At 36.1% G+C, this 18695-nt stretch overlaps 1 protein-coding gene across 1 annotated transcript; it reads left to right on the plus strand.

The window, feature by feature from the left end:
• Nucleotides 1-1245: 1245 nt before the first annotated feature.
• Nucleotides 1246-17453, plus strand: LOC147331195 (immunoglobulin-like and fibronectin type III domain-containing protein 1). The gene is made up of 24 exons (XM_086293330.1): nucleotides 1246-1361; nucleotides 4002-4088; nucleotides 6666-6788; nucleotides 6880-7019; nucleotides 8060-8159; nucleotides 8268-8294; nucleotides 8583-8628; nucleotides 8703-8898; nucleotides 9173-9286; nucleotides 9411-9573; nucleotides 9678-9950; nucleotides 10146-10523; nucleotides 10997-11121; nucleotides 11275-11416; nucleotides 11721-12014; nucleotides 12823-13122; nucleotides 13508-13684; nucleotides 13809-13937; nucleotides 14074-14382; nucleotides 15018-15103; nucleotides 15209-15401; nucleotides 16034-16330; nucleotides 16927-17253; nucleotides 17370-17453. The coding sequence occupies exons 2-24, from the start codon at nucleotides 4052-4054 to the stop codon at nucleotides 17372-17374; spliced, it is 3981 nt and encodes a 1326-aa protein (XP_086149456.1). The 5' UTR covers nucleotides 1246-1361; nucleotides 4002-4051; the 3' UTR covers nucleotides 17375-17453.
• Nucleotides 17454-18695: the final 1242 nt, after the last annotated feature.

The raw sequence follows: 18695 nt of genomic DNA on the forward strand, positions 1-18695 counted from the left end.
TGTTTTATTGAGAACTTTTTCTATTTTTCACTGATACAAAGCATTGCATGGGTTTCAAGCACCACATGGCTCCAATTTATGAGCCCATGACAACATGCACGTCACAGTTCTACATCAAGCACCTATGATCCAAGTGTGCATTTTATTTCATTCCCACATATCCATTTCCTTTACATACTTATTCATGTAGATCTAAATAAAAAGACATCGATTTGCATTTTATCTAGTGTTGTAAAGCTACTATGAAAGAAGTCCATGTTGACAATCAGAATAGTTACTGTACTAGATCTAACCTGTTCATTTAGCAGTGTATAGTTACTGAATAGAGTAAAATAATGCAGCAATGATCTTATATTAACACAGTCTCACAATCAGAATACTGTATTAATCCCTAAGGAAATTGTGTAAATGTCTACTAGATTATGTAAAAGTCCTTACCGCATTTCCTTCCATTGTCAGCTCAGTGGTGATATTCCTGATGTCATCAGAGTTTTCTTGCAGTTGAGTCATTTACTTTAAAAAGGTCAGAGTAACTATTCTAACTGCGCTGATATGCCATGCTTGTTTAACCTCTGACTGCTAACCACTGCTCAGTACACAGAGTCCAACATACCACCAACACCACGAGCAACCACCTTTCCATAATGCCAAAGCAGACACAGTGTGACCTCCCAAATACCAAAGGCATGCTGTGAGAATTTCTGCTGATACATTTAGCGGTCTATTGGAACAGTCAATCTGTTCATTTCAATTAGAGATTATTTTACCAAATAAAATGTCTCATGTTAATGTTTATTGACCAATAAAGACCATAGTACAGTGATCATATGACTATAGACCTCGTGAAGCTGCCAGTCAAAACCTTTAAGTTAGATAGTTTGCCTATAAAATGAAATTATAGGCATTATAAGTCTGAACCTCGAACCATGGAGTATGGTAATAACCATTCCTAATGTAATTGTAATTAATGAGAATATGCTGGAATCCATCTTAGTTTTATTTGAATCTGGTGCAATTTAAATCTTCATATTAATATACAGTGCTGATGGGATTTTTATGTTCTCAACAGTAATGTTTGAAAAGTGTTGACTCAGAATCTCCAATGCCAGATTGAATGAACAGTCATAATGTATTTCCAGTGACAACTGCAAAGTGATCGCTTTCATAGAGATGCGTAAGATGAGCCTCGAGCCTTTACCAGCGTTGTAATATGGATTTTTACCAACTATCCATGTAAGGGTTTCTATGTGCTCCAAACGTTTATCACCGAACAAAAAGGAGTGTCCCCTTTGAAATATTGGGTAGTGAGAAGAGCACAAGTTGAAGGCGGATAACTGATCAGAGACGACAAAAAACAAAAAGTGAGTACAACTTATGTTATTAGAAAAAATGTGTGTTAGTAATTTTAATGAGTGTCCCAAAAGAACTGCTAAACTAATATTTTAAACATGAGGTTTGACTGAAATTCTTATGCAGTGCTTTTGACAACCAAGCAAATTCGGCAAGACTTTTAGTACTATTTTATAACAATGGCACACCAAAAAGGTATTATTTGATAAGACCTATATTAGGACTGAAAGTGCAGTCTAGTTCTAGTAAATGAGTATCCTGTAAATTTACACCTATAATAATTTCCCAAACATAATTTAATAAAGAAAATCATCAAGACATTTTCAGTTGCTATAGAAGTCAAATAATACTGAAAACAGAAAAACAGAAGACAAAGATCCTGGAGATTTTATGACTTGGTTGTATATTACCAAAATTGCTATATCAAAGTGATATCTTTCTGCAATGTTATCTTCTTGTGTGGTAGTACAACCTTTAATGCAATACAGTCAAAAAATCAATTTCTACAACAATTCTATGAAAAGGAGAAACATTAATTGACCTTTTGAGATCAGTCCAAACATTTAAGATCTCAACAATGAATGACATTTAACTGTGTGACTTTCCCATTTGGCTTCCCATGACTTACAAAAGACTGAACCTATAAACTAGGTCTGAACTACAGACACTGTGACACATCAAAGCTTAAGCTTTTTTTCTGGGTTGTAGATGAAGGTCAGATATGCTTTTTTTTTCAGACATTTTCAGTGTCTCTTTTATGGTCCTAAAAATAAAACACTGCATAAAAAAGCCTTATGGCCATAATCTTGATATAAGGTCCATTTTGTTCTAATTAAAAGCCTCTCAGCTCTATAGCCATTAAAATAATTACTTAACTAACTTAAAGATTAAAAATAACCTATACGAAACATATCTTTGGTTTACTATCCACTGTTATTTAAGGTTCCACTTTTCACTTAAGAAAAGTTCAGTGTACTGAACCTGAAGTTTATTTTTAAATTAGACTTAAAGAAGTGCAGTCATCTTCTTTTGATGCTATTATGACCTGGATGACTAAGAGCCTACATAGAGATATCCCTAAGGAGTATTATAAAGCTAAAGAGCAGTTTTAAGCATTGATGGCATAAAAAAAAGATATACAGGTTACTTCATCGCCTTATCACTTTGATATAAACACACTGAGCTCTCTTCTATGTTTGGATCCTGAGCAGTTAAATTGTTGGCACAGCCACCTGACTCCACGGGCAGTTGGGTGGAGTGAGTCACTAGGTGGGATTTCACATTCCCCATTTACAGTGTCCCAGCATGTCTCCAACTGTCTGCACAAGTCACGCGTCAAGGAAGTCAAGGAATTCCCAGTTTAATGATACATGAGAAGATGCTTGAAGGCAGGATTTCTCAAACTCTAGTTGCCCATGGCTCTGTTTCTAGGTGCCCTTGATTCTTGCAACACTAGCAGCTACTAGAAAAGAATGGTTAAGTGAGACTCACTATAACTGACTGCAAAAGAAAAAAAAATATTAAGACTTCTCATAATTTTTGCTGCAGTAAAGAAATACTATATTTTTTTCTAGATGTTTCCTTTATGAAATGTATTTAATAATCTCAGCTAAAGAAACTACTTACCTGCAAAAAATAAATAGATAAACAAATAACTGATAAAAAAAAACTTTGTTCAAGTTTCCTGCAAACTGCTGATTATGTAGATATAAGGGAAACATAATAAAATACATAAAGGATGAATTTGGTCATTTATGGACAATATGAAGTATGAGTACTGAAAACTGGACCTTTTTTATCATGTCAACATGCAGCAATTTTCTTTCATTATTATTCAAGGCTAAATTTGTATAAAATGCATAAAACATAACATCCACTCACCCATTACATCATTAGTTACATCTTGCTAGAACTGAGTTTGGCTCATGTTGACACGATAGCATCACAGAGTTGGTGCAAATCCATGCAAATCTCCTATTCCAGCACATCCTAAACCTGCTCTGCTGGATTGAGATATGGTGACTGTGGAAGCTATTTAAGTACAGTGAACTCATTGTCATGTTTAAGAAACCAGTTTGAAATAATTTAAGCTTTGTGACACGACACCTGGCTAGAAGTAGCTTCCAAAAGATGTGTACACAGTGGCCATAAATGGCTGGATTTGCTCAGTGACAATACTCAGCAAGGATGGGGTGTTTTTATACAATGTTCAATTGTTTGAAACACTCTGGCCATTCTCCTCTGACCTCTAGCATCAAAAGGCATTTTCACCTAGAAAACCGAAGGTCACTTTTCTCTTTTTTGAACCATTCTCTGTAAATAATTTCTGAAACACTCAGACCAGCATGTCTGGTACCAACAATCGTGCCATATTCAAAGTCACTTCAGTCACCCTTTTTCCCCCCATTCTGATGCTTAGTTTGAACTTCACTTGGTTGTCTTGACCATTTCAACATACCTAAATGCACTGGCTTCCTGCTATGTGATTGGCTGATTAGATATTTCCATTAACAAGCAGTTGAACAGGTGTAACGAATGAAGTGTAATGAAGTGGCTGGTGAGTAGATGTAAGGCTTTTTAATACTAATAAAATCAGCTTTGATTATAATGACAGCATTAGTTAACAGTGACAGTCTTTCTTTGTACTTTAGCCACACAAGGATCGCACCTCTGATCTGATAATCAACAATCAAACATCGCCATGAGTTCAAAAACAAACCAGGACCCAAAAGCCTTCGGTAAGTATGAAAAATGTGATATTATATATTATATTATATATTTCTAGCTTCTATAAAAACAGCGACAGCTGCTGAGTCTAGCAAGTCTACCATGGGAAATAAAGGGATGGAGGTTTAGGTTCCTTTATTTGTACCCATAAGTAGGATTAACTATCATTCAGGATCAGACTTCTTAACTCTCATTGACTTGCTAATGTGAAACATCAAATACAAACTATGAACAGCTATTCCCTAATAAAACAGAGCCAGATGAGACTGAAATCATTAATGGGCCAGCTTTGTAGTATACCAGTGTTTCACAGTTGACAAGCTCACTGTTCTTACAACATTTTGTCGGCTGCACATCCATCTGACCTACATCACACCTTGGGTGATCAGCTAATTCAGTTTAGATCATTCATCAAGCCTGGAGATAATAAAACCCCAGCTGGATTACTCAAGATAATTCTAAACTACAGACTGCAATAAATGTTTTCAAATATTACTGTTGTGCTGCAGTCGTTGCTGATTCTGCCTGTGGGTAGCTATAACAGAGAGCAGGCATTTCTGCTTCTATCCAGGATAAAAATGAACTGAGAAAACAAATGTTGCAAAAAAGGACTCGGAGCACACTTTCTCTCATGGCAACTGCAGGCAAATCTACTAAAAAACTGGAGAATCGTGTAAATGATGTCTATCGTTATTTTATGCATATATTTATCTCTTTTGATGTTTAACATGGTGTCATTCTTCATTGTCACCTGTATCTGAACTGAACTGACCATTTTTGTGTTCACTCCAATGCTATGCATTTACTGTTTAATGAAGAATTCCCTATGGTTATGACACATATTTAATTTTGGAAAAATGATATGAATAACAATTAGGATTAATAATTCTTTCTGCACTGCCGTACAGTCTGCTATTCTCACACTGAATAATTTGTGTGTGTGTGTGTGTGTGTGTGTGTGGGGGGGTCCACTGCCCAGGGCCTATGGCTCTATAATAACCCGTTTACATCACAGCTGGACTCCTATCTAGCTCTAAAGACATTTTAGGGATTATTAAATCAAAAAGGATGCCTCATAAATGAGATATTTTAGTTTTCTTCTTCACAAGGAGGATAATCTGCAGAGTCTACAGTATTGAAACAAACTGACATACACGTTCACTGTGATTTTACTTGTAAAGATGAAAATAAAAAAAATAAATGAATGGACATTATAAAAAGTAAGCATATGGTTTAGCTGGGTTTACAGCAGGAATATCTACTTTATACAGTCAACAAATTCTTACCGAATGTGTTCCTGCCAAGGTTCCTGCTGCCAAAAATCCAAAAAATTCTTCATGTAGTAATTGCTATGCAGAAAAAAAGCAAAAATGCTCTCCTGCTAGATTATGTCTAAATCGATGCTTCAGTAACAAGGTCATAAGAATCGTGCTTGTGTCCAGATGATATAAGCATGTGCATCAACCCATTGACAGATTACACATACAGTTTGATGAATATTAAATAAATGCCCTCAAACTATGTTAAGGCCACAGAAAAAAATAAGCAGAGTAGACAATCTCAAAGTGACTCACAGAAGGCATGACCAAAGAAGTTATCCCTGGATACTCCATGTCTGATCAGATTTGTTTTGGGTTTTTTTGTTTTGTTTTGTTTATTTCCTCCTCACTGAATAAATCTGAATATGATTGGTATCTCCATATTTAACTCTGGCATAGTTTGGTAACAAAAGTATGGTTTAATATGATATATTTAAAAAATATATTACAATGACGCTCAGACAGATTGGATTATATATGCTGAATTATGTTAATATAAATGTAGTAGTAAACACGTACTAAATGTACAAGCCCCAGAGTACTTAATGCAGCTGAGCTGAACACCATGCATTTATCTAAAACCAGCAATAAGTTAAATAAACTTAGTGCTCTATAACATGTCTATATGATTGGAATTTTGGATAAGAGCAAAAAAAACAAACAGAAAACCCTGAAAAATATGCTATGTGTCTTTTTTGTTCTCACAAAGAACACAGTTAGTGTTTAATACAGTAACAGGTCCTAAAACTTAGTTTTGATCTACTGACTTTACAACTCTATAATGACTTCTTAAATAGACACACTTACAACTTGTCCAAGTCACTTTTTTGGTTAAAATAAAAATAAATAAAAATAAATGAAAAAGTATCATGCTGACAGGTTAAAACCATCTAATTTTAAAATCAAAGTCCTCCAAAAATCTATACATAAATTAAGCATTTAACCAAAAAATTACATTAAATTAATACATTAAATTAATTAAACAACAAAAAATGTGTAGAATTTAATCCAAACTTCAGCTTAGTCAATAGAGTTTAACATATTTCAAGATCTTGCCATGACCTAGCTGTAATGTTAAGAAAAGTAAGGAAATGGTGACCTCTTGTGAAATTCCAGTGTGAAACTGCAACTGTTCTAAATAATATATACTCTGCAGACACATGCATTTGTAACATCTATGTTTTTCTGTTGGTAGCGGGCTTCCTGTTCATGTTTACATTCATAGCATCAACCAGCTATGCTGTTAAACACTAAACCTTCCCTTGACAGTGGCTATCAAGAAAAGGTCCAGGGTTCCTGGGGTTATGATCACTCAGACTGTGGAGCAACTGCCACCAGGGAAATCGACCCCCGACTTTACCCGCAAACCAATTGCTGTGACTGTCCAAGAAGGTAGAAAAACAACCATAGCCAGTGAAACTGACAATAACCATAGAGCATAATTATTAACACCTGCATCACTGTCATGATTTGATTATTTCAGGTAAAAAAACCTTTTTCAAAGCTATGGTTAGTGGAGAGCCAGCACCAACTGTGACATGGGGGCGTAATAAAGGTGAAATAGATGACCCAGAAAAGTACAAGACTAGATATGATGAAAGAGCTCGAGAACACATTCTTGAGGTAAGAACAAAATAAAAGGATTGGGCTAATGATAATTTCCCAACTTTAATTTTTCAAGCTAAACATTTTTGAAGTCATGAAATTCTTTTTTGAATATTCATTAACAATTAAAACAACAGTTGTAACTAAGTGTACAATATGCATTTACTTTTAGATTGAGGTAAGCTTGTAGTAATTGTAGGTGTCACGGGCCTGCAGCTGCAGACTGTGTGGCGAGAGGATAAAGACCCAAACGTGGACACTTGAAAATATGAGTGGGTTTAAACAAAAGGGGAGCCTTTTATTTAGGCTGAATGAAAATACAAATAGAAGTCAAACGAAAACTTAACCAAGACTTAACTAATAAACTAAACTGAGCGAACTAAAGCTAAACACTAAACACAGGGATTACGGAAAATGAGACCTGGACATGGAAACCTGGAACATGGAGCATGAAATGCAGGCAACCTGACAGGGTACAAAGAAAAAACAGAGGGTGATTAAGGAGAGTGGAAACAGAAACATGGCTGGGAAAAATAGACATAACCACACAGGGGAAGCAACACTAAACACACTGAACACGGGACGAGAGACTGTCAAAATAAAATAGGAAACACACTAGGATGCAGACTGAGACACGCACTTGACACAGGAGGAAAGAACGCACATAGGAACAAGACGGACTGGGAAGATGAAGGGAGGAGACAACAAGAGGGAAACATGGAAGCGAGGAAGAGAGGGAGCGAGACCAAACACAGACACGACTGGAGAAACATACACAGAAGACATGACAGACTGATAATAAACTCGAACTTAAAACATCTTCATAATGCGATGGAAGAAATAAACGAGAGATAACCTCAAGCCTAAAATATCCTAATAAAGCAAAGGGTCATGAACCAAAAGGAAAACCCAAAAAGCTTGGTCATAGACCCCAAACCATGACATATGGTGTTAAAGCTCCATAACCAAGTTTAACTTTTTTTGGGAGATAGACTCAGATATTGATTCCACTGTTGTCAAATATTTACATATTTCACGTGAGAATCATTTTTTGTCAGATAATCAACATCAATCCAGACCAAGCAGACACTTACAAGTGCTTTGCCACCAATGAATACGGAAAAGCTGTCTGCACCACCACTCTCAATGTCATTGCAGGTGAGCTTTATAGTTAACAATAAAAACTGAGTTAAACAACTTTACAATATACCATGTCTGGTAATTAATGACTTCTTGTTCTATTGTGGTTTTCATGCATGTATGAAGCCGGCTTCAGGAAGAAGAGCCAGGGAGGTAAGAAAGCATACTTTAACATGAAGTGGTTTACTCTTTCTAATAGCGTCCAATCCACAAGTTTCTTTTTAGAATTACAGACTTTTAGCATATTTATTCTTTGCAAAATTTTACTTCTATAGCAAAGATTTGTTTCTTTTTTATTGCAAAATAGTAAAATTTAAACAAAAACTTGACAGAGCCTTATAAGAATCCTTCACAATTAGATTTGGAAAAAAATACCACAAAGTGAAAAAAGTGTCCAGATGGCAGAATTTTATTTTAAATTTAAGTCAAAATGTCTTTCAGGAAGTCAGCAGGGACCACAGGATTTTAGATCAATGCTCAAGAAAACGTAAGTTCACATCAAAGTCAAATTATTCAAAATGTGTTCTGCGTGTTGTAATGGCCTCCAATGCCCTTTTTTAGTGTTGTTGTCACTAGGAAAAAGCAACTCCCACCAAAGAAAGAGGGAGAAATTGATCCTAAACTCTGGGAACTGCTTATAAGTGCACCAAAGAAAGATTATGAAAAAATCTGCTTTGAATTTGGGGTTACTGACTTTCGGTGGATGTTGAAGAGATTGAACCAGATGAAGAAGGAAAGGGCAGACGAACAGGCAAAGGTACTGTATAAATTAACAGTTACACATGAATTCTGGATTTTGTATCCTGAACCAACGTTACTGAGTTTAACCAAGGAAGAAGGTTGACTTGCATCTTGAGCTTTACTTTAAACCCTGGTAGTTCATCCTGCTAAAGTCTGCTTGGTTATTTTAAATGTTTCTGATTTAATTCTTTCCTTCCATTTTTTCAAAATGTGATTATTTAAGCAGTAAAGTTTAAAACAACACTTGCAGACACATACATTAGATAAAACTTGTTATCTTTCCTTTATAGGTTGTAGAGCAGCTGGAAAATGTGAAACAAATTGAAGTGAAACCAAACGGAAAAGCTGAATTTGGATTTGACATGCAGCTATGGGATCCCAATAGTGCAGTTAACTTATACAAGGTGAATTTAAAAGCATTCTAAAACAGCAAAAAATAATAATAATTTTTAATTAAACTTGCTAAATAATAATTTAATAATGAAAATAAATACATAAATAATAATGTTACTACTTCTGTCTCAAAAGGATGGCGTAATGGTTCCTTATGCAGATGATGAAAATTCAAAACATAGCCTTAGGAAAAAAGGAACAAATTATATATTTAGCATTAAAGACCCTCAGCCAGAAGATGCTGGATTTTACCAGGTTGATGTCGAAGAGGCAAATGTTCTTACAACTGACTTCAGAGGCAAGTAAAACTACTCTTAAAGTTTATAAAACAAATCAAGTACATTTATATTTTGGAAATGAGATCATCTTGGGTTTCAAAATCTACCTTTTTTCCTCTCTTAGTGCCTGCAGTGGAGTTTGTAGACAAGATTAAGGATGCTAAGGCTGTTGAAAGTGAGGACGCTATATTTCAGTGCGTCTTGTCAACACCACTCAACAGAATTACTTGGTCAAGAGAAGACTCCTCACTTGAACATGGGGACAAATATGAGATCACTGTCTCAGAGGACAAACTAACTCACACATTAAGAGTAAAAGATTGTGAAATTGCAGATAAGGGAGCATATTATGCCATTGCTGGTATTGCTTCCAGCAGGGCCTCTCTCATGGTGGAAGGTGGGACATTTTTCTTTTTTGTACTCACAAAGTACAATAATAAATAAAAATGCAAATGGTGTAATACAAAGACAAATAGTCTTGACTGTTTGATAGTCATGATATTATTGAACCTGTTTTGCTCATCATTTATATTTTAGTCAAACCTTTTGACTGAAATAACTGTTCTCTCTATGTGTGTCAACTATAACTCAGAGGATCCACATGGTCGGAAAGGTCGCAAGGGAACCAAAACCATTGGACATGATAACCTGTCTAACCAAGGCTTGGACAAGGCAAAGATTTCAAAAGAGAAAGATGACTTGGAGGCAGTCAATCGAGCACTTGCTGAAAAGAAAGCTGCAAACACACTCGGAGATGCGAAAGATGGGGGTGATGGAAGAGATGGTTTAGGGGCTGGGGATGGTTCCAGTGGTAAAATTGGCGATGGTTCTAGTGACAGGGATGGTGATGGAACTGATGGAGATGATAAGAACCACTTAAGAAGCGAAGAAGATGATAAAGATACAAAAGATGATGCGAGTAAGAAGAAGCAATCACGAACTGGGCCTTTGGTTCCTGACACTGCCTTAGGTAAAACTCCATACAACATGGTTTAAAGACTGAATAATGTATGCTCAGATTACAGATTATTATAATGTCAAAGATTTAGCTTAGCTATTCTCAAGGGTTAGTATCTGCAAATACTTGTAACTTGGCAATATCAGCCCATTTTCAATCAGTGTTTCAGGATGACTCCACTAAAGGTTCGATCAGATATAATGTTTGAGGCTTAAGTATCATTTCTATTCCAGAGGGAGAAAATGGACAAAAGTGAATGTGGTTCAATTTTTAGTGAAAGATAATCATCATACATATTTCCCAATCCCATCTGCTGTCCACAAGAAAGTGCATACTGTAATGACAAGGATTTTTAAATTAAATTGTGCGCTTATGTGCTTTCAGTTTTATCTCTATTGTAATTTGCTACTGATGTGTCATTTTAAAAATAATCAAATCAATAATTTGTTATATAACGTGATTATTTTTTACATTTTCACATGTAGATCGAGGTGTTCAATTTGTCAGTGGGCTATCAGATACGAATGCCAATATTGGAGAACGGGTGGAGATGTCTTGCAAACTAAGCAGTGAGACGTCAGAGGGGCACTGGTACAAAAATGGGAAACTGGTAAGTCAAAGGAGTAAAACAGGAGTGTAACAAATTGCCACAATTCACTGTATATGGAAATTACTATAACTACGACTTTGTTGTTTTTCTACAAATAACTAACATTTTATATAGTTAATCACTTTTTTACTGTTTATTTACTTATTTGTCTAGCTAACAAATGAAGATGGGGTAACAATTATCAAAGATGGAGCCTTTCACAGGCTGATAGTTGATTGCTGTAAAAAAGATGATGCAGCTGTGTACCGCTTTGAAGCTGAAGGACGTAAATCAGAAGCAACACTTAGTATTCAAGGTCAGAATAAAATGAGTAACATGGCTGTAGCACGGCAAAACATATCAAATAATTAGCGCTGTCAGTGTCAATCTCGTTAAAATGACGTTAACACCATAACCACATTAACACGGCAAATCTCTGTTAGTGAGTTACCGCGGATCGCCCCGTGTGTGGGGCTGCACAGTGTCAACGCGGTTATGGCGTTGACGACATTTTAACAAGATTAACACTGACAGCACTACAAATAATATAATAACACTTTTAAAAAAAAAGTTCTCAATGTTTAAATAAAACACTTTTTCCCGTCTCTCCTATACTAAAGATCCACCAAAAATGGACCCTGATGCACTAGGAAATTTCACAAAGCCAGTCATTATAAAGGCAGGCGAAAATGCTGAATGGAAGCTGCCATTCTCAGGCCAAGCACCAATGACTATACAGTGGTACAAGAATGACGATGAGCTGCTGCCAGCCCTCAATGTGAAGATTGAAACGTCTGATTCTGAGAGTCAACTACGCCTTATTAAGTGTCAAAGAAAAGACAGTGGAGAGGTGAAAATCAAAATAAAAAATGAATTCGGTACAACAGAGGCAATATCCAAACTTATTGTACTGGGTGAGTTTTCCTCAGATATAATTTGGCAGTTTCTGTGATAACAGCCGAGGACATGTTAGACATAAACAGGCTGTGGAAAAATAACATTTTCTACTTGAGCGTGCAAGTGGTATACTGGCAAATGTTTCACAAAAAAAGCCCTATGAATAAATAAACAAAGGCTTTTATCGCCACTGAAATGATAATGCTTTTAATTTTCCGGAGATGAATACAGCAATTAGAGGAGTATGTTTAGGAAATTATGACTTTGTAATAGCAAAAATTACAGACATTAGCTTAATTGTTACATATTATCTGGCATAATGACCTGTTCTAAGTTGGTTCTCTATTATATTTACAGTTTGTTTGCTTATGTTGTGCTTTATTTACTTTATAAATTAAGTAAATAAAGCACAAATTATATTGTTCGTAGTGGTGTGAATAGTGAATAATTTAGTTGGTAGCTGGTTTGAGGCCCATCCCCATGCAAGAATGGAGATATTGCTTTAAGAGCAGAGCCTGTCTACAGAGAAACCTGTGCAATTATTCACTACAGTCTAATTACCATAATGCATGAATTCCAGCATGGCCAACAGAAGTGTACTGGATTGAGGCTTTCAACATGAAAATATCCATTTATTACCTTAAAAGACAGTCATAGAAATAAATCCCTGCTTGTAAAATGACCGTGCGTCAAATAAAGGCCTTAAGCAACTTAAGTACATTTTAAAAAATGCCCTGGTTGCTAGTTGAACAAAAACGGTATGGCAAAATGTAGAATGTGCAAAGATAAATGCCTCTGACGCATTTCTTGTCATGTTGTCAACAGACAAACCAACCCCTCCACAAGGGCCTGTGGACATTATGGAAAGTGCTGTGACATCTGTTGAATTCAAATGGAAACCACCAAAAGACAATGGCGGATGTCCGATCGCAAACTACATCATAGAGCGACAACAAGTAGGCCGAAATAAATGGACAAGTCTTGGTGAGATACCCGGCAACAGCCCAAGTTTCAAAGATTCAGATGTGGACCCTGGAAGGAGATACTGCTACCGGATTAGAGCAAAGACTGCAGAAGGTATCAGTGACTACCTGCAGACAGAGGACATACCAGCTGGTGTATTACGTAAGTTTTCAGTTAATGCCTTCTTCTTCATTACTTTTTCTTTGTTCAGTTTAGAAGGAAGTATTACAAGGCATGTCTTTTTAGTATCCAGGTGGAAACACTTTGTTTATTGCAGTAAAACCCTGACTAGCCGCTAATAAAATGTTTTGGGAGAAGTTAAAAGAAATCCATAAAGAATATATACAAAGCTATGTTAAATATATTAAAAACACTGTCTCTGAATTTATGTGTCTAATAAATACCCTTCCATTTACACATTCTTTAGTTTTCAGCCACCTGCTAATTATGGATGACGGAAATAATAAAAGTAATGTTGAGAAACATGGCATGGCAACATTGATTAATTAACTCACTTTCACTTTTCTGTGTCATATATCCCCCGCAGGTTATCCTGGACCACCAGCTGTACCCAAAGTGGTCAGTGCCTTTAAAGACTGCATTAATCTGGCATGGAGTCCTCCATGTGACACTGGAGGAACCAAAATAGTGGGATACAATTTGGAAAAGAACAAGAAAGGCACCAATTACTGGAGCCTTGTAAATCAAAAGGGGCCAATTACAGGTATACAACTTAAATGCTGAGGTGCAGGACATTTAGCTCAAGAGTAAAAATAAATGCTTGTGATGTACCTGTACACATCAGTGCAGATTTGTATTGATATAATTGCTCCTTCTGTTGTCTATAGATACAAAGTATGCAGTTAAAGACGTATTTGAAGGAGCAGCATATGAATTTCGAGTGTCAGCTGTCAACCTGTCTGGTGCTGGAGATCCCAGCATTCCATGTGACACAGTTATTGCAAGAGATCCAATGAGTAAGTTAATCACACAGACTTATGTTTTACTGTATTTGGGGGGATTTTTCAGTCATGAAAGTCATTCTTTAAAGTAAATATAATTCTCTCTGTCGTGTAATATAAAAGCTTCATTCTCACCTTACTGTTATTGCAGAACCCCCAGGCAAAGTCACAGACCTTAAATTAACATCTTCCAATTACATGACATTTTCGCTGGCTTGGACTAAACCTAAGGAAGTGCAAGGGGTAGAAGATGAAGCCCAAGGGTATTATGTGGAGATCAGACCAATAGAGAGCCTTGAATGGACCCGCTGTAATACCACCCCAATTACTCTAACATCCTACACTGTGCTTGGCCTTAAGGCAATGGCCACATACTGGGTGAGAGTAATTGCCACCAATTATGGAGGTGATGGAGAACCTCAGAGCTTTGATAATTATATCATTGCTATGCCTCCTCCTGGTAAGAAATGCAGTTTTTATAGTTTGGTTATTGGTTATTTCTAAAATGAGATATATTTATATTTATTTTTCACAAAATGCCAAAGAAAATATGCAGTTTTTCTTCTAATACAACACACCTACAGAGAGGAACAATTGTCTCGAAAAAGCTTACAGCTGTCAAAAAATAATGTTTGTGTGCTATACACCCATTTAATATCTGTAGATATACGAGACGGCGGGTGAGAATTGTTGTGACAAGACAGGTTATGACTGAAAACACATCTGATAGGATTATAAAGCCCAGCATGGACAAAAAAACTGCACTTCAAATGTATCATATCACCAAGCATAGCAATTTAAATCTGTAGTTCAAACTCAAAGAAGAATTGTAAAAGAAAAACTAATGAGTGCATTTAACATCTTATTAATTGTTAGTTTTATTCTCACTACTAGTACAGGTTTTCTGTGTAGCTGAATTATGACTAAAAAAAGGGAGGTCTAACAATGGAATTAAGGTTAATTATACCCTTTTTGTCAACTATACACAGAGCACGTCCTCATAATACAGTAGAGAGATTCAAAATATAGAACTCCCTCAGCAGCTTTATGAATTACAAATTTAATTGTATTGTATTCTAAATCTATCCCTCACAGTCAAACCAAGGTTTAAAGACCGCAACATGAAGACCTTTGTGGTGGTGAAATCTGGAAACACTGTTCGCCTCAACATCAACTTTGAGGTATTATTCCACAGGCTTTTACTCTGTTCACTGTGTGAGAATCTAATCAATGCTGTTAGTTAATATAGCAATATATTAATTTGACTCCTATGCTGTCATCTACAGGCGTCTCCCATGCCTGAAATATTTTGGTTAAAAGATGGTATTCCAGTACCAAAGCATGTAACCATTACCAACTCTGATAAAGGATCTCAACTCTTAATTCCTACATCTGAGAGGACGGACACTGGCATTTATACCATTACTGTCAAGAACATGGTTGGCCAGGAAAGCTTCAATGTTGAAATCAGAGTTACAGGTAACTGTCCAAGAGCCATAGCAATGGTTTGTCATTGTTAGGCTAAATAAGACCATATATTGTAGCCAAATTAGAGTAAAACTATGAAATCTACTTATCCTGTAAGTTGGCTGGATACAGTTGCATGGTAATTGCGGTACAGAATAATAACTTAATTTGGTGACTTGGATTCTATTTGTATTCATACTACCACGGAAACATATGTTTTAGCAAATACAATGTGATTAAAGTAGGAACAGAATACATGTATTTATAACTTAATGTACCACATAGGTTGTACTACTTTAAGATCACATTAAAGGTATGCAACACTGTAGATAAGGGAATGCTTAAAGCCATAATCCTGTGACTGTAACAAAATACTCCAGTCCAATTTTCTCTCTGCCTTTTACTTTGCCTATTTCAAGAAATCCCTTTTTCCCCAAGCTACGCTTATTGCTGCAGCTAGCTGTACCTGTGTTAGGAGTTTTACTTGAATGAAAATCTTTCTAATTCAAAGCGTATCCGGCAGAAGCTGTACAAAAATCTATTTCCTGTCCAAACCATCAAGGGTACAATTTAGACTGAAAATCAGTAACCTAGCCCTGCTATATCAGTAAACAGTATTTTAAAATCTCTAAATTTTTCTCCAGATGATCCTAAACCTCCAGGTCCAGTGGAGCTGGAACAGAATATCCCAGGAACAGTGACACTGTCCTGGACTCCCTCTCCAGATGAAAAAAGGGATGACAGGCTGCACTACATGGTATCAAAGAGGGACTCCTTCAAACGGACTTGGAGAACAGTGGCAGACAACCTCTTTAACAACAAATTCACAGTTGTCAACATTTTACCTGGACGGCAGTATCACTTCAGGGTGTTTGCTAAAAATGACATGGGCCTTTCTCCACATTCCGAGTCCCCTGCATTTGAAACCAAAAAGGAAAAAGGTGTTTCAAGTTTTATCATGAAAACAATACAAAACTTGCAATCATTTTGCAAACTGTCAAACTAAATCACTGTTCCTAAGCTAAGCTAGGTTCTCAAGAAAGTGATGATTTCTTTAAACAGTAAACTATTAGATTTCCCTGACGTTCATTCATTGTTAGACTGGGGTTTGAGCCACAAATGTATAAAAATATTAATCAGATTGTCAATTAAGAAACTAAATAAGCCCTTTTCTGTATTCAATACAAAATAGCAAAGAAAGAAACAGGGGTCTCTGAGTGAGCGAGAATAAAATATGCACAGGCAGCCAATAACAGACGGCAAAACTGACAGTAAGAAAGTGCATGATAGCTATAAATATGGACTCATCTGTGAGCTTAAATGTGTCTGCTCATTACCCATGGTTATTAAAGATAAATGCATAACACACTTTTATCACAACCTTTACTTCAATCTAAGAAATCAGATTTGAAATCAACATAATGTTTAAATTTCACTAATTAATACTAACCATCCCTTATCATAAGTGTCCCAGTCTCCCCTACTTAATTATTATTTTTGTTAAAATATAATTACTTTTTGTAATTCTTTGTTTCAGAAAAGTTCCAAGTAAACAGGCCAGAGATAAAACACCGGATCTTCGATTCTCCTCCCTCATTTATTGTTCCCCTGAAGAGGCGTACAGCCCCACAAGGTTATGAATGCTACATGAGCTGTGCCATTAAGGGTGATCCAGCTCCACGTGTTACGTGGTACTGGAACAATATCAGCCTCAACACAAACACCAACTACCACATCACAAATGTATGTGGAGTCTGCTCCTTGCTTATATTGAGAGTGGGACCCAAAGACAACGGGGAATACAAAGTTGCCATACAGAACAAACTGGGCACTGCGGAGTCATCAATGATGCTGAATGTCAGAGGTATTCACAAGGTTTAACAATCATAAAGTTTTTACTAATTTGATTGTCTGTTGTAACATTTGAGTTTGCAGTATGTAGATTAAATAACCTTAGAGCAATATTGCTTTTTTTTGCAGAGTGAAGACAAGCCACAGCTCCTGGGAAGAAGCTGAACAAACACCTATGTGGAAATAATATAACCAATAAATAAAATGTAATGGAAAATGTGGTCATTTTTGTTTAAATGGTGGATGTTGCAAAAATAGTTTAAAAATTGCTCTTTTTTAAAATTCTGGAAAGGGATCCAAAGCATTTTGAAAGAAAGACAGTTTGAACATTTCAACACAAATGTTAAGTGCCATTGCTAGTATCTTAAGATTACATTTATTTATTTTCCACAAATCACAAAATATCCAGGTTAACTGTGTACTGCAACTAGTATGAATTATGATGAAACAGCTCTCTCTTGAGGTGAATGTGCAGTGTGACACCTGAATGCTACAATAACAGAGTTAAAGACAGTCACATCAGATGGCAGAGAGATGGAAAATTTCCAGGTACAGAAAACATAAAAGACTGCATTTCCATCTTACTTCATATGTTTAAAATCAAAAGGCTTTAGTATTAATATATTAGTGTTTGAACTGCAGCAAAATGTTACAAGTCAAGCTCTTTCCTCTTTTATTGACCATGTAATGTGTAGTTTCAAACATTCCTCAAAATCATATTTTGTAGTAATTTAGTGGTAATGAAGCCATTTAGGCTTATGATTTATCGGTAGATCTATGTTTAAAAATAGAAAAGATATCAGGGAAAACATATGTTGCTGTAGCTCAGGAGGTAGAGCAGGTCATCTACTAATTGGAAGGTTGGTGGCATGCCAGATATCCTTGAGCAAGATCCTAATTCCAAGTTGATCTCTGATGCATCCATTGGAGTATGAATGTGTGTGAAGGTTAGAAAGAAAGCACTCAAGTAGAAAAAGCATAGGAAAAAAGTGTCTGTGTGAATGAGGCAAGTTGTATAATGCACTTTGAGTGCTCCAGCAGAGTAAAAAAGTGCTATGAAGTGAATTTAGTTCACAGAAGACACCCAACTCTGGTTAACTCCCTTTGCTGTTTCTACTGTGAAGTAAAAATCATACCAGCCGCAACAAGAAGCAGCTTCCTCCTGTTGGAGAAACTAGTGTGGTGAATGCTAGTGTTGGTCCTTTGTACCTTTACAGTCAGGCCTCTGAGAAGAGGGATGTATATGTAACATCAGCACAATCTTAAGAAACTGTCTTTACAACAGCAATACCTCCAGCAGGTGACGGAGATCACAGAAGCACAAATTATCTAACTTTATCACCTCTAATCAACCGGACTCTTAATTAATATTAAGTACTTCTATAGTTACTTATTTCATTCCTTCCTTCCTTCGGAAGTTGCATTAAAACACACACACACACACACACACACACA

Source organism: Aulonocara sp. 'chitande type north' Nkhata Bay, linkage group LG5, assembly GCF_057382095.1.
Source record: "Aulonocara sp. 'chitande type north' Nkhata Bay isolate Kocher_YH1m ecotype deep benthic linkage group LG5, A_spYH_male_GT1.1, whole genome shotgun sequence".
In the NCBI taxonomy this organism is placed as follows: Eukaryota; Metazoa; Chordata; class Actinopteri; order Cichliformes; family Cichlidae; genus Aulonocara; species Aulonocara sp. 'chitande type north' Nkhata Bay.